Raw genomic sequence first — 15,222 nt, 5'->3', positions numbered from 1 at the left:
TGTCTGGTGTGGGGTGTCCCTCCCCAATACCAGCAGCATTGCTGAGCCCAGCCCTGGAGCGGCGCCTGCAGCTGCTTGGGACTAGGGGATTGTGGGTAAAAGTCTAGTGACTTCCCCAGGCTATGGGTGGCCCTGGGACAAGGCTCCTAGACTGCAGGGTCAGGGCTGTCCCGGTGCCGTGCTGCAGAGATTAGGGGGGGCTCCCATCCAGACATCACACTTGTCCACCTGGCTACCTCATTGGGTGTTGATACCCCTGTCAGCTGGGGGAACGGCCCCTGTGGGGAGGGCGGGGCGGGGTCCCAGCTACGGGTCCGGCTGCAGGGGAAAGGGGTCGTCGGGCACCTGGTTGAAATGTCCCATGAGGAAAATGCCGAGGGTGCCGATAGTGAAGAGCAGGATGGCAGCACAGAAGCAGAGCTTGTCAATCACCTTCCCGATCAGCACCCAGTTCTCCATCGCCTGCGCGGCAGAGAGAGGGGCATCAGGGTCCCCTGCAGTTAGAGCGTGGGGGGGGGGCAGAACTCCTGGGTTCTCTCCCCAGCACCAGGAGGAGAAGGGGGGCTGGTGGGTCAGAGCAGAGGGGGCCTGGGAGCCAGCACTCCTGGGTTCTCTCCCCGGCTCTGGGAGGGGATTGGGGGCACGTGGATTAGATTAAGAGTCAGACTAGGACATGGGACCCAGGGATTTTCCCCTGTAGGGGGTGCTGGCCCCAATGCTCCCCCAGGGTGCTGGGGCAGGCTGGTGTGGGGCAGCTCTGTGTGGGACTCACAGCACTGCTGGCGTTCTGCTCCCTTGTGGTCTCCGTGATGAAGGTGCAGGCCTCCACGCACGCCCGGATCTCGGGGGCCGCGCTGGCCAGGTTCTTGTACAAGGTGCTGGTGACGCCCACATCCACCCCATCTGCAGAGAGAGGGGGCAGGGCAGAGTCAGGGACTCAGGAGTCCCGGCTCCTGAACTAACACTGCATTCCCCTGGCAGTGGGGTGTGGGGGAGGAGGGTCTCTCACCGCAGGTGGGGGGCCTGGTGAGGCCATGCCGCTGGCCCTGCCGCTCAAAGAGGATCTCGCTGCGTGGCTTCTTGAGGATGTACTCCTCGGCTTTGAGCATGATGGCGAAGGAGCTGCGCCGCCGGGCAGGGGGCGCGGCCCAGGGGTCCCCCATGGGTTCCAGGGCCCAGCCCAGGTACCGTGGCAGCACCTCTAGGAACACCTGGGGGGATATCATAGAGTCATAGAACTGGAAGGGGCCTCGAGAGGTCTCTAGTCCTGTGCCCTGCACTCGTGGCAGGACTAAGGATTATCTAGACCATCCCCGACGGGTTTGTCCAACCTGCTCTTAAAAACCCCCAGGATGGAGATTTCACAACTGCCCTGGGCAATTTATTCCAGTGCTTCACCACCCCGACAGGTAGGAAGTTTTTCTAATGCCTAAACCGTCCTTTCTGCAATTTAAGCCCATTGCTTCTCGTCCTAGCCTCAGAGGTTAAGAACAATTCTTCTCCCTCCTCCTTGTAACAACCTTTTATGCGCTTGAAAACTGTGATCGTGTCCGCCCTCAGTCTTCTCTTCTCCAGCCTAAACAAACCCAACTTTTTCAATCTGCCCTCATCGGTCATGTTTTCTAGACCTTTCATCATTTTTGTTGCTCTTCTCTGCCCTCTCTCCAATTTGTCCACATCTTTCCTGAAATGTGGTGCCCAGAATTGGACACACGACTCCAGTTGAGGCCTAATCAGCACAGAGCGGAGCAGAATGACTTCTTGGGTGTTGCTTACAACACTCCTGCTAATACAGCCCAGAACGATGTTTGCTTCTTTTGCAACAGCATCACACTGTTGACTCATATTTAGCTTGTGGTTCACTATGACCCCCGGCTCCCTTTCCACAGTGCTCCTTTGTAGGCTGTCCTTTCCCATTGTGTATGTTTGCAACTGATTGTTCCTTCCTAGGGGCAGTACTTTGCATTTGTCCTGATTAAATTTCATCCTATTTACTTCACACCATTTCTCGGGTTTGTCCAGATCACTTTGAATTTTAATTCTATCCTCCAAAGCACTCGCAACCCCTCCCAGCTTGGTGTTGTCCGCAAACTTTATAAGTGTACTCTCTATGTCATTATCTAAATTATTGATGAAGATATTGAACAGAACCGATCCCTGTGGGACCCTACTCATTATGCCCTTCCAGCTTGACTGTGAACCACGGATAACTACTCTCTGGGAACGGTTTTCCAAACAGTTTTGCACCCTCCATCTAGGTTGCAGGTCCCTAGTTTATTCATGAGAAGGTCATGCGAGACAGTATCAAAAACCTTACTAAAGTCAAGATATACCACATCTGCCGCTTCCCCACTATCCACAAGGCTTGTTATCCTGTCAAAAGCTATCAGGTTGGTTTGACACGACTTGTTCTTGACAAATCCATGCTGACTGTAATTTATCACCTTATTATCAGCTTCTGGGTTATCATCTGTCCCATTCAATTACATTGTGTAACAGCAGACAGCTAAAGGAGACAAGTTTTTAAAGTGCTTATATACCAATGCTAGAAGTCTAAATAATAAAATGGGTGAACTGGAGTGTCTTAGAGTGTATTAAATGAGGATATTGAAATAACAGGCATCACAGAAACTTGGTGGAATGAGGATAATCAATGGGATACAGTAATACCATGGTACAAAACATATCAGAAGGGCAGAACAGGTCATACTGGTGGGGGAGTGGCATTATATGTGAAAGAAAGAGTAGAGTCAAATGAAAATTCTGTGCTCGAATAAGAATATAGCAGTAGGCATATATTACCAATCACCTGACCAGGATAGTGATAGTGACTGAAATGCTCAGGGAAATTAGAGAGGCTATTAAAATAAAAAAAAACCAATAATAATAATGGGGGATTTCAGCTATCCCCATATTGACTGGGTACATATCACCTCAGGATGGGCTGCAGAGATAAAGTTTCTTGACACCTTAAATGGCTGCTTCTTGGAGGAGCTAGTCCTGGAGCCCACCAGAGGAGAGGCAATTCCTGATTTAGTCCTAAGTGGAGCACAGGATCTGGTCCAAGAGGTGAATATAGCTGGACCGCTTGGTAAGAGTGACCATAATATAATTAAATTTAATATCCATGGGGCAGGAAAAACACCACAGTGGCCCAACACTGTAGCATTTAATTTCAGAAAGGGGAAATACACAAAAATGAGGAAGTTAGTTAAACAGAAATGAAAAGGTACAGTGCCCAAAGTGAAATCTCTGCAAGCTCCTTGGAAACCTTTTAAAGACCCCATAATAGAGGCTCAACTTAAATGTATACCCCAGATTAAAAAACATAGTAAGAGAACCAAAAAAGAGCCACTGTGGCTAAACAACAAAGTAAAAGAAGCAGTGAGAGGCAAACAGACATCCTTTAAAAAGTGTAAGTTAAATCCTAGTGAGGAAAGGAGCATAAATACTGGCAAATGAAGTGTAAAAATACCGTTAGGAAGGCCCAAAAAGAATTTGAGGAACAGTTAGCCAAAGACTCAAAAAGTAATATCAAAATTTTTTTTTGTAAGTACATCAGAAGCAGGAAATCTGCTAAACAACCAGCTGGGCCACTGGACGATCGAGGTGCTAGAGGACCACTCAAGGACAATATGACCATTGCGGAGAAATAAATGAATTCTTTGCATCGGTCTTCACGGCTAAAGATGTGAGGGAGATTCCCAAACCCGAGCCAGTCTTTTTAGGGGACAGATCTGAGGAACTGTCCCAGATTGAGGTGTCATTAGAGGAGATTTGGGAACAAATGGATAAATTAAACAGCCATAAATCACCAGGACCAGATGGGATTCACCCAAGAGTTCTGAAGGAACTCAAATGTGAAATTGCAGAACTACTAACTGTGGTCTGTAACCTGTCATTTAAATCAGCTTCTGGACCAAATGACGGGAGGGTAGCTAATGTGACACCAATTTTTAAAAAGGGCTCCAGAGGTGATCCCGGCAATTACAGGCCTGTAAGCTTGACTTCAGTACCAGGCAAACTGGTTGAAACTATAATAAAGAATAATATTGTCAGACATATAGATTAACATAATTTGTTGAGGAAGAGTCAACATGGTTTTTGTAAAGGGAAATCCTGCCTCACCAATCTACTAGAATTCTTTGAGGAGGTCAACAAGCATGTGGACAAAGCAGATCCAGTGGATACAGTGTACTTCGATTTTCAGAAAGCCTTTGACAAGTTCCCTCTCCAAAGGTTCTTACGCAAAGTCAGCTGCCACAGGATATGAGGGAAGGTCCTCTCATGGATCGGTAACCGGTTAAAAGATAGGAAACAAAGGGTAGGTATAAATGGTCAGTTTTCAGAATGGAGAGAGGTAAATTGTGGTGTCCCACAGAGGTCTGTTCTGGGACCAGTCCAATTCAACATATTCATAAATGATCTGGAAAAAGGGGTACACAGTGAGGTGGCAAAATTTGCAGATGCTACAAATCTACTCAGGATAGTTAAGTCCTGGCAGACTGCGAAGAGCTACAAAAGGATCTCTCAAAACTGGGTGATTGGGCAACAAAATGGCAGATGAAATTTAATGTTGATAAATGCAAAGTGATGCACCCTGGAAAGCATAATCCCAACTATACATATAAAATGATGGGGTCTAAATTAGCTGTTACCACTCAAGAAAGAGATCCTGGAGTCCTTGTGGATAGTTCTCTGAAAACATCCACTCAATGTGCAGCGGCTGTCAAAAAAGCGATCAGAATGCTGGGAATAATTAAGAAAGGGTTAGGTAATAGGACAGAAAATATCATGTTGCCTCTATTTAAATCCATGGTACACTCACATCTTGAATACTGTTTGCAGATGTGGTTGCCTCATCACCAAAAAGATCTGTTGGAATTGGAAAAGGTTCAGAAAAGGGCAACAAAAGTTATTAGGGGTATGGAACGGCTTCTGTATGAGGAAAGATTAATAAAACGGGGACTTTTCAGCTTGGAAGAGATGGCTAAGGGGAGATATGATTGAGGTCTATAAAATCATGACGGGTGTGGAGAAAGTAGATAAGTGTTATTTACTCCTTCTCATAACACAAGAACTGGGGGCACCAAATGAAATTAATAGGCAGCAGGTTTAAAACAAACAAAAGGAAGTATTTCTTCACACAACGCACAGTCAACCTGTGGAACTCCTTGCCAGAGGATGTGGTGAAGGCTAAGACCATAACTGGGTTCAAAAAAGAACTAGATAAGTTCCTGGAGGATGGGTCCATCAATGGCTATTAGCCAGGATGGTCAGGGATGGTGTCCCTAACCTCTGTTTGCCAGAAGCTGGGAATGGGAGAAAGGGGATGGCTCACTAGATGATTCCCTGTTCCGTTCATTCCTTCTGGGGCACCTGGCACTGGCCACTGTTGGAAGACAGGACACTGGGCTAGATGGACCCTTGGTCTTACCCAGTAGGGCCATTCTTATGTTAGGTGTTTGCAAATTGATTGGTTAATTATTTGCTCAATTATCTTTCTGGGAAGTTAAGTTGACTGGTCTGTAATTCCCCGAGTTGTCCTTATTTCCCTTTTTATAGATGGGCACTATATTTGCCCTTTTCCAGTCTCCTGGAACGTCTCCTGTCTTCCATAACTTTTCAAAGATAATTGCTAATGGCTCAGATATCTCCTCAGTCAGCTCCTTGCGTATTCTAGGACACATTTCATAAGGCCCTGGTGATTTGAAGACATCTAACTTGCCTAAGTAATTTTTGACTTGTTCTTTCCCTATTTTAGACTCTGATCCCACCTCATTTTCACCGGCATTCACTGTGTTGGACGTCCACTCGCCACCAACCTTCTTGGTGAAAACCGAAACAAGTCATTAAGCACCTCTGCCATTTCCACCTTCTCTGTTATTGTCTTTCCCCCCTCATTGAGCAACGGGCCTACCCTGTCCTTGGTCTTCCTCTTGCTGTTAATGTATTTGTAGAATGTTTTCTTGTTTCCTTCTATGTCCCTAGCTCGTTTGATCTCGTTTTGTGCCTTGGCCTTTCTAATTTTGTCCCTACATACTTGTATGTATTGTTTATATTCATCCTTTGTAATTTGACTGAGTTTCCACTTTTTGTAGGACTCTTTTTTGAGTTTCAGATCATTGAAGATCTCCTGGGTAAGCCAGGCTGGTCTCTTGCCATACTCCCCGTCTTTCCTACGCAGTGGGATAATTTGCTCTTGTGCCCTTAGTAAAGAACTGCCAACTGTCTTAAATTGTTTTTCCCCTTAGACTTGCTTCCCATGGGATCTGACCTACCAACTCCCTGAGTTTGCTAAAGTCTGCCTTCTTGAAATCCATTGTCTTTAATGTGCTGTTCTCCTTCCTACCATTCCCTAGGATCGTGAACTCTCTCATTTCATGATCACTTTCACCCAAGCTGCCTTCCACTTTCAAATTCTCAACCAGTTCCTCCCCATTTGTCAAAATCAAATCTAGAACAGCCTCCCCCTGGTAGCTTTCTCCCCCTTCTGAAATAAAAAATTGTCTCCAATACATTCCAAGAACTGGTTGGATAATCTGTGCCCTGCTGGGTTATTTTCCCGACAGACATCTGGGGAGTTGAAGTGCCCCATCACCACCAAGTCCTGGGCTTTGGTTGATTTTGTTTGTTCTTGAAAAAAACCCCGATCCACCTCTTCTTCCGGGTTAGGTGGTCTGTAGTAGACCCCTACCATGACATCACCCTTGGTTTTTACCTCTTTTATCCTTATCCAGAGACTTTCAACAAGTCTGTCTCCTATGTCTATCTCAACCTCAATCCAAGTCTATCCATTTTTAATATACAAGACAAAACCTCCTCCATTTTCCCCCTGCCTGTCCTTCCTGAGCAAGCTGTACCCTTCTCTACCAATATTTCGGTTATGCGTACTATCCCACCGAGTCCCCGTGACGCCAGCTATCTCATAGTTGTGTTTGTTTACTAGCATTTTGAGTTTTTCCCGCTTATTCCCCATACTTCTCACATTAGTATACAGACATCTAAAATACTGGACTTAAGGGTCCAGGCTCAGCCCTTGGACCTTCTTCCCTGCCCTGAGCCCCCACTTCCCCAGCCAAGCTCGGGCCACTCCCCAACTTCTATTCCCCCTTTGGTTGGTTTTTGGTTCTCCAATTCCCCTCCAAGGCTGGTGCCCCCCATGACCCCTGGCACTGATCCCAAGGTCTCCAGAGCACTCTCTTCACCCCCACCCCACTGGCACTTCCCTCCCCAGATCCCCCTCATCTCCCCACTGTGCTCTGCCCCCGATCCTCACGTGTTTGAGTTGCTCAGACATGCAGTGGGTGTTCGGCGTTCGCAGGGAAACATTCAGCACAATGACACAGTTCATCACGATCAGCGTCGCCACTCCCATGACGAACATCAGGTACCTGCCGGGGAGATATCTCGGGAGTCCTGCTTCCCAGCCCCCCTGCTCTAACCCACCAGCCCCCACCCCCCTCCCAGAGCCAGGGAGAGAACTCAGGAGTCCTGGTTCCCAGCCCCTCCTGCTCTAACCCACCAGCCCCCCACTCCCCTCCCAGAGCTGGGGAGAAAACCCAGGAGTCCTGGCTCCCAGCCCCCCCTGCTCTAACCAGACCCCACTGACCTCCCAGAGCCAGGGAGAGAACCCAGGAGTCCTGGCTCCCAGGGAAATGGGATGGGGGGTGCCACTCACTTGCCAATGAGGGGAACGCTGAGCGAGGTCTCTGGGACTTTTTGGGCGATGAGGAAGAGGAAGACAGTCTGAGCCAGCAGCACTGAGATGGAGAGGGTGCATTTCTGGCCGCCGGCTGCCGGGGCAGAGAACAGGGGTGACATGGGGCTGTTTGGCTTTCCTCTGACAGCCTGCTTTGCCCTCTCCTGCCCAGGGCCTGGGGCTTTCTAGCCTGGGGCCTCCCGAGGGGGGCAGCCAGGAGAGATTGGGGTTCATGCCCCTATCCTTTGCTCCTAGTGCCAGCAAACGTGTCCCCCACGCGAGTGTGGTAGGGAGTATCTCTCCTTGCCCTGTGGCCGGGCAGGGTTTCCCCATGGCCGGCTGGGCATCCCTGTGGCCAGGTGTGGTTTCCCATGGCCGGCTAGGCATCTTGTAGGCTGGGCTGGGTGCCTCTGTGGCTGTTAAGGCGTGCCCAGGCGTGGTTTCCCGTGATCGGCAGGGTATCCTCATGGCCGGGCGGGGTTTTCTGTGGCTGACAGGGCGTCCCTGGGGCCGACAGGGCATTCCCGTGGCTGGGTGGGGTTTCTGGTGGCCTGGTGGGGTCCCCGTGGCCAGCAGGGCATCCATGCGGCTGACAGGGCATTTCCAGTGGCCTGGTGGGGTTTCCCATGGCCGACTGGGTGTCCCCATGGCTGGGTGGGGTTTCTGGTGGCCTGGTGGGGTTTCCCGTGGCCGGCAGGGCGCCCCCGTGGCCGGCAGGGCGGCGTTCCCCGTGGCCGGGCTCACCTTGGGCAGGCAGGAAGTAGACCAGGACGACGAGGGAGGAGATGAGCACGCAGGGGACGATGATGTTGATGACGTAGAAGAGGGGCTTGCGCTGGATGATGAGCGAGAAGCGGATCTCCTGGAAGCCGAGCGCCTCCCGGCCCAGCTCCGGGTGCAGCACCTTCCAGGCTGGCCGGTGCCGGATGGCCCACTCCCCATTCTCTGCAGGGCAACAGGCGCGGGATGCAGGCGGTTCTCTGGGGGGCACCCCCTGCCCTTTTGGGGAGACCCCCACTGCGGGGGACCCGGCAGACATTTGCCCCTGGGGGACCTGTGGCAGATACCACCCGCCCCTTGGGGGAGACCCACTGGGGGACCCTGGCAGACACCACCTCCCCCCTGGAGTCGACCTGCTAGGGGGCTGTGGCAGACATCCCCTGCCCCTTGGGGGATCTGGGGGGGACCTGGCAGATATCCCCTGTCCCAGGGCCCCCCATACCTGTGAAGGCGGCAGGGTCTATATCGATCTTGTCAAAGGGAAGGGCTGTCTCCTCATTGATTGAGAGCTGCAGTTCAACCTCGTTAGCGCTGTACGTCTGGGACCTGGGGGCACACGGGGGGTCAGCGGGGGCACCCTCTCCTTAGGGCCAGCCCTGGCACTGGGCGAGGGGAGCCTGGGTAACCAGGCTTCCCGCCCCAGAGGTGGCCGCAACTCACTCACTGGAAGACGAGGGAGCAGTTCTGCCAGTCGAAGGGGAAGTAGGTGACTTCAATGACACAGGTGCTGCGGTAGATGGCGGGGGGCAGCCAGTACATGGCCCCCCCAGGGTACACCAGCACGTTTGCGTAGTAGGCGATCTCAAACTGCCCGTCGATGCTGTGGGGAGGGGAAGCGAAAGGGGACGTCAGCAAGGGCCCCCCCCCAATCCCTGCAGCCCAGACACTCCCCATGCAGCCCGGAAAACAACATCTCTGTGCCCCAAAACCACCAGCATCCCTGGGTGCCACGAGACACCATCGTATATTGACACACCAAAGTCCCTGCACCCCAAAAGATCGGCACCCCTCCAACTTGCCCTGTGGCCTGAAGCCTGTGAGAGTGAAGGAGCAGCTCTGCGTCCCGATGGCCACCTTCATCTCAGTGGAGAATCCAGCTGCTGGGGGAGACCCTGACTTTTGGGGGGGCGTCCCCGGAAAGACTTTTCTGTGATCTGGCCGGCTTTTGGGCTACCCAGACAGAGGTGACCTGGGAAGCATGACCCACCCCGTGTGAGGCTGAGCCACTAAAGCAGGGACAGACCAAAATGGGGTGGGAACACCAGGGAGGGGGACAGCCAGCCGAAATAACCCAATCGCAAAAAGGGACGTCACTCCGGGGCGTAGTCTGACTTTAACCCAAACTGGCAGAACGCTTCTAAATCCATCTAGTCCAGCCCCCTACACCGAGGCAGGACAAAGTATTCCCTTCTAGACCATCCCCGACGGGTTCGTCCAGCCTCTTCTTAAAAACCTCCAATGACGGAGGTACCACAACCTCCTTAGGTCGTTTGTTCCAGCCTTTAACCACCCTGACCGGGACTTTTTCCTAATGTCCAACCTAAACGGCCCTGCTGCAGTTTAAGCCCCTTGCTTCTTCGCCTGTCCTCAGTGGATAAGGAGAACAATTTATCACCCTCCCTGCTTGGTACCGTCCGCAAACTTTGTAAGTGTGCTCTCTATGCCATTATGGAAATCATTTAAGAAGATATTGAATAGAACCGGACTCCGGCCAGATTCCTGGGGGACCCCGCTTGTTAGGTTCTTCCAGCTTGACTGTGAACTGCTGATAAGTACTCTCTGGGAACGGTTTTCCAACCAGTGGTGCACCCACCGCCACGCGTACTGAAAGAGCGTCACCGATGGCTCAGACCTCAAGAAACGGGCTGAAGAGTACTCCAGGATGTGTTTCATCAGACTCTGCCAACTTGGAGACATTTAACTTGTCTAAGTCATTTTTAACTTGTTCTTTCCTTATTTTAGCCTCAGATCCTACCCCGTTTACACTGACGTTCATGGTGTTAGTCGTCTGGTCACCACTAACTTTTTGGTGAAAACTGAAACAAAAAGGGCATTTAACACATCGGCCACTGGTGCGGTTTTTTGTGATTGTCTTTCCCTCCTCAATGAGTAATGGGCCTACCCTGTCCTTGGTCTTCGTAGAATCATAGAGGATTACGGTTGGAAGAGGCCTCAGGAGGTATCTAGTCCAACCCCCTGCTTAAAACAGGACCAATCCCCAACTAAATCATCCCAGCCAGGGCGTTGTCAAGCCTGGCCTTAAAAACCTCTAAGGAAGGAGATTCCACCACCTCCCTAGGTGACCCATTCCAGTGTTTCACCACCCTCCTCGTGAAATAGTGTTTCCTGATATCCAACCTAGACCTCCCCCACTGCAACTTGAGACCATTGCTCCTTGTTCTGTCATCTGCTATCACGGAGACCAGCCGAACTCCAGCCTCTTTGGACCCCCCTTTCAGGTAGTTGAAGGCTGCTATCAGATCCCCCCTCATTCTTCTCTTCCGCAGACTAAACAATCCCAGTTCCCTCAGCCTCTCCTCATAAGTCATGTGCTCCAGCCCCCTGATCATTTTCTTTGCCCTTTGCTGGACTCTCTCCAATTTGTCCACATCCCTTCTGTAGTGGGGGGCCCAAAACTGGACGCAATACCCCAGCTGTGGCCTCACCAATGCTGAATAGAGGGGAATAATCACATCCCTCGATCTGCTGGCAATGCTCCTACTAATACAGCCCAATATGCCATTGGCCTTCTTGGCAACGAGGGCACACTCCTGACTCCTAGCCAGCTCCTCACCCACTGTAACCCCTAGGTCCTCTTCTGCAGAACCGCTGCCGAGCCACTCGGTCCCTAGTCTGTAGCAGTGCCTGGGATTCTCCCGTCCTAAGGGCAGGAAGTCCTCTTGCTTGTAATGTAGTTGTAAAATGTGTTCTTGTTACCCTTTATCACCCAGCTAGTTGAATTTTGTTTTGTGCCTTGGCCTTTCTAATTTTGTCCCTATCTGTTTATGGTGGGTTTTTTTTAAATATTCATCCTTTGTAATTTGACTGAGTTTCTGCTTTTTGCACGACTCTTTTTTGAGTTATGCCCCACGCTCTGGACCAAGACTGGGCTGGTGTCGTGTACGATGAAGCAGCCCACTGCAGAGCCCAGTTGATGAAGTGGAAGGAATCCAAACGAATTTGACGATGCTGCCCGTGAGATGCAATGAATTCCACGGGTGTGGATGCAGGGAAGCGGGGTTGAAGACATCTGTGTTGCTTCAATCCTCAGCCATGGGACAGCTACGGAACAGGTATCTCCCACAACGCAGCAGCAAAGAGAGAGACGGGAACATGTCCACAGCGCACGAGCCAGTTGCAGAGACGATTCTGCTTTATGTTCGGTGTGGGCATGGGGATCGTACCGGTGACAAAGGGAGTGGGCGGAAAGCGAGGGAGCGAGGAAGCAGCTCTCCGAGATATTCGACAAGCTGTGACCGAAAGAATGACAAATCCTTTTCGCCTGTCACCAGCCGTGCGAATCCGGCCACGTCGGCCGTGGGGTCACCAGGAAGCTGATGCGTGATCGGTGAGACCGGCACCCTAATCAGCCGCTGCAAAGGGCAGAGGCTGACCTCTCTGCGCCCAGAAAGTGGCCTCGTCTCAACTCCTTGGGGAATCGCAGCAAGAGGGTCGAACAAAAGCAGTAGCAGCAGCCGGCACAAGCAATTGGTATCCAAGCGGCCGGTAACGCCAGGCCAGAGCTGTGGAGATCCAGGGTCCGGCCCCTGGCCCCTCTCCAGCTCGGAGGGATCTCGAAGCCAGACCCAAACGAGCCACCCGCCATCTGGGCCGGAGGAAAATCTGCTGGCGGTGGAGCTTCTGGCGCCCAATCCGCCAACGGGAGCCGGTGGTCCTCTGGGGAGCTGCACCCTGGTCTCCTTGCCCCACCGGGCAGCGCGAGACCCCTGCCCCAGGGCAAGGCCCCAGCCATGGAGCCGAGTGTTAATGGGGGAGTGGGGGAAGCGGGGGGCTGGAGCCAGGGAGCCGGACACGGGCTCGGCGAGGTGAGCCACCGGCCCGGTAGCAAGTGCAGCTAGACGCTTGCTCGGCTCAGTGCGGGTCGCAATTAACCGCTGCTTCTCCGAGATACGCCCTGTCCAGGGTTCGAGGAGGTGTTCGACCTGGACGCCCGAGAGCGTCTATACGTGACATAGCCAGAGCCCCCCACTCCAGATTCTCCTGGGGCCTTCAGGCCCAGCTGACAGGGGGCGGGAGCTGGGGCTGGGACCGTGACCAACTGCTGGAGGAAGAAGTGCAGACGTTTCCTGTCCCTCTTGCGAGCGGGAAGGAAACCTGTGGGGTGCAGAGCAAGCAGGTCGCGGCCCCAGTTACTGGGAGGGAAGGGGTAGGAAAAAGCCCCGAGGATGCTGGGAGAGGGGTGATGTAGGTCTGCCCCCCAAACCCACCCTGCGGGGCCCATGCAACCCAAGAACTATCATCCCAGACCTGCCCCATGTCCCCCTGAGATCTGCCCCTGTGCAAATGCTGCAAACTCCAGTACCCGTCAAAATCCTGCCAGCCCGGAAATCCACCCCACCCCGAATCTCCCAGGGTCCCCGAGACCGCAAGTCATCCGGCTTCCCCCCACAGCCTCCCTCCCACACACACCCCGGGGCGTCAGCCCCTAGCCTCCCCTCCCCAGTCTCACTTGTTCTCCAGGACGATGTCCGGCAGCCAGACCATGTCGGAGGGGACCCGCAGGGAGCGGATCCCTTCGAACTCACTCTTGCTATAATTCAGCCGATAGTCCACCCATTCCTGGAGGCAGAGACACGGGGGGTGAGGCTGGGGGACCCCCTGCACCCCTAGCCACAGAGCTGTGTGTGAGGAGCCCAGGGCTGGGCTGGCAGGGGCTGTGGGTCGGGAGTGAGGGGCACCGCAGAGCTGTGGGGGCCAGGGGATAGCAGCTGCCCCACGGCCCTGCAGGACAAGGTCACTTGCCGGAACCGGGGGGGATTAATGCAGCAGGAGCAGCTGGGAGCCAGGACTCCTGGGTTCTCCCCTCAGCCTCAGGCCATGAGTGTGATGGGGGGGCGGGGGGGCAGGTGAGCTCCTACTCTGGGGTCACTTGAGGGCCTGTGTCAACAAGGAGTCTGGGGGGGCCTGAGTGGGGCAGGAGACCACATGTCTGTGGGGTGCGGGGGGTACTCACAATCTTTATCCAGACATTGGTGGTCAGAGTCTCCTCCTTTTCATTCTGCAACAGGATGGAGGCCATCAGCGTGGTTTGGGGGGCTGCGGGTCGGGAGTGAGGGGCGCAGCCGGGCCGGCCGGGGGGCAGGAGTGAGGGGCGCAGCCGGGCCGGCCGGGGGGCGGGAGCGAGGGGCATCTCACCAGTGAGATGAGGTTGGTCAGCGTCAGCATTATCTGCACCTCCACCGTGTCGTTGGGGTGTCTCGCCGGCCGCGTGTTCTTGTCGTAGTTGGCGAAGAGTTTCTCGTAGAGCTGCAGCTCCTTGTTCCCGCCCGGGTCCCCTTGTGGGGCAGGCAGGGGTCAGGCCGGGGTGTGTGGGGAGCAGCCCGCCCCCAGCCCTGCCCTCCCACCACCTTTGTGCCACCCACTCTGCCCCAGTCCTGGTTCAACCCCTCCAGATTATCCCTGGCCCCGGCCCCCCTCCCCACTGGCTCAGACACCCCCCCTCCCATTTCAGGGGAATGAGGACTGGCTCCATCGGCCCCCCATGGATGTCAGGGCCCCCGGAGGGCTCAGGTTTCCTCCTCCCAACTTACCACTGACCCCCCCACACAGCAGGGCAAGGAGCAGCACCCCCAGTCCCTGCATCGCGGCTGAATCCCCCCCCGGCGGCAGCTGATTAAAAAGGGGCAAGTTATTTTGAGGTTGGTTCCAGCTTCCGGGGTGGGACAGACACTGGATCTCCCCCCCGCCCCAATCCACCGGCATCGAGTCACTTTCCCACCCCCCCCTTGCTGCACCTGTTCCCCCCACATCCCAGGGGCTGACAGGCCAGAGAGTATGTTAGAGAGAGAGCCTGACCCACCAGCCCCCGCTCCCCTCCCAGAGCCAGGGAGAGAACCCAGGAGTCCTGGCTCCCAGCCCCCCTCCCCCCCAACCATCAGATCCCATTCCCCTCCCAGAGCCAGGGAGAGAACCCAGGAGTCCTAGCTCCCAGCCCCCTTGCTCTAACCCATCAGCCCCTGCTCCTCTCCCAGAGCTGGGGAGAGAACCCAGGAGTCCTGGCTCCCAGCCCCCCCCCCACTCCCCTCCCAGAGCTGGGGAGAGAACCCAGGAGTCCTGGCTCCCAGCCCCCCCTGCTCTAACCCCCAGCCCCCACGCCCCTCCCAGAGCCGGGGAGAGAACCCAGGCGTCCTGGCTCCCAGCCCCCTTGCTCTAACCCATCAGCCCCTGCTCCTCTCCCAGAGCTGGGGAGAGAACCCAGGAGTCCTGGCTCCCAGCCCCCCCCCCACTCCCCTCCCAGAGCTGGGGAGAGAACCCAGGAGTCCTGGCTCCCAGCCCCCCCCTGCTCTAACCTACCAGCCCCCCTGACCGTTAGACGCTTTGCATCTTGTTTCCAGTCCGAATTCGCCTGGTTCCAACTCCCAGCCCTCGGCCCGGGTTGGACCTGCCTCTGCTAGTCTGGGGACCCCGTTGTGAGTATTTGCTCCCCGCGCTGGTACTCACAGACCGGGTCAGTCACCCCTTCGCCGCCTCGCCGTTAAGCTACTTGAGCTCCTGGAGTC

The 15,222-nt window shown here is 54.1% G+C and overlaps 1 protein-coding gene across 1 annotated transcript; it reads right to left on the bottom strand.

Annotated features, from left to right (window-relative positions):
* Window positions 1-250: 250 nt before the first annotated feature.
* On the bottom strand, window positions 251-14,327 carry CHRNE (cholinergic receptor nicotinic epsilon subunit). The gene is made up of 12 exons (XM_038386039.2): window positions 14,254-14,327; window positions 13,859-13,998; window positions 13,677-13,721; window positions 13,173-13,282; window positions 9,147-9,302; window positions 8,925-9,028; window positions 8,447-8,647; window positions 7,682-7,796; window positions 7,280-7,394; window positions 1,010-1,211; window positions 773-903; window positions 251-462 (listed from the first exon to the last, which is right to left on the bottom strand). The coding sequence occupies exons 1-12, from the start codon at window positions 14,303-14,305 to the stop codon at window positions 307-309; spliced, it is 1,527 nt and encodes a 508-aa protein (XP_038241967.1). The 5' UTR covers window positions 14,306-14,327; the 3' UTR covers window positions 251-306.
* Between the last annotated feature and the right edge of the window lie 895 nt (window positions 14,328-15,222).

Source organism: Dermochelys coriacea, chromosome 28 (assembly GCF_009764565.3).
Source record: "Dermochelys coriacea isolate rDerCor1 chromosome 28, rDerCor1.pri.v4, whole genome shotgun sequence".
Lineage (NCBI taxonomy): Eukaryota > Metazoa > Chordata > Testudines > Dermochelyidae > Dermochelys > Dermochelys coriacea.
Note: the sequence above shows the minus strand (reverse complement) of the source record. Positions and strands in the feature narration are given on the sequence as shown.

Excerpts from the sequence above, each read along its gene's own strand:
- CHRNE (XM_038386039.2), bottom strand. The coding sequence starts at position 14,305 with ATGCAGGGACTGGGGGTGCTGCTCCTTGCCCTGCTGTGTGGGGGGGTC. Across the intron at positions 13,283-13,676 it reads CCAATGTCTGGATAAAGATT|GAATGGGTGGACTATCGGCT; the intron begins GTGAGTACCCCC and ends CTCTGCCTCCAG. Across the intron at positions 1,212-7,279 it reads TGTCTGAGCAACTCAAACAC|GTGTTCCTAGAGGTGCTGCC; the intron begins GTGAGGATCGGG and ends ATATCCCCCCAG.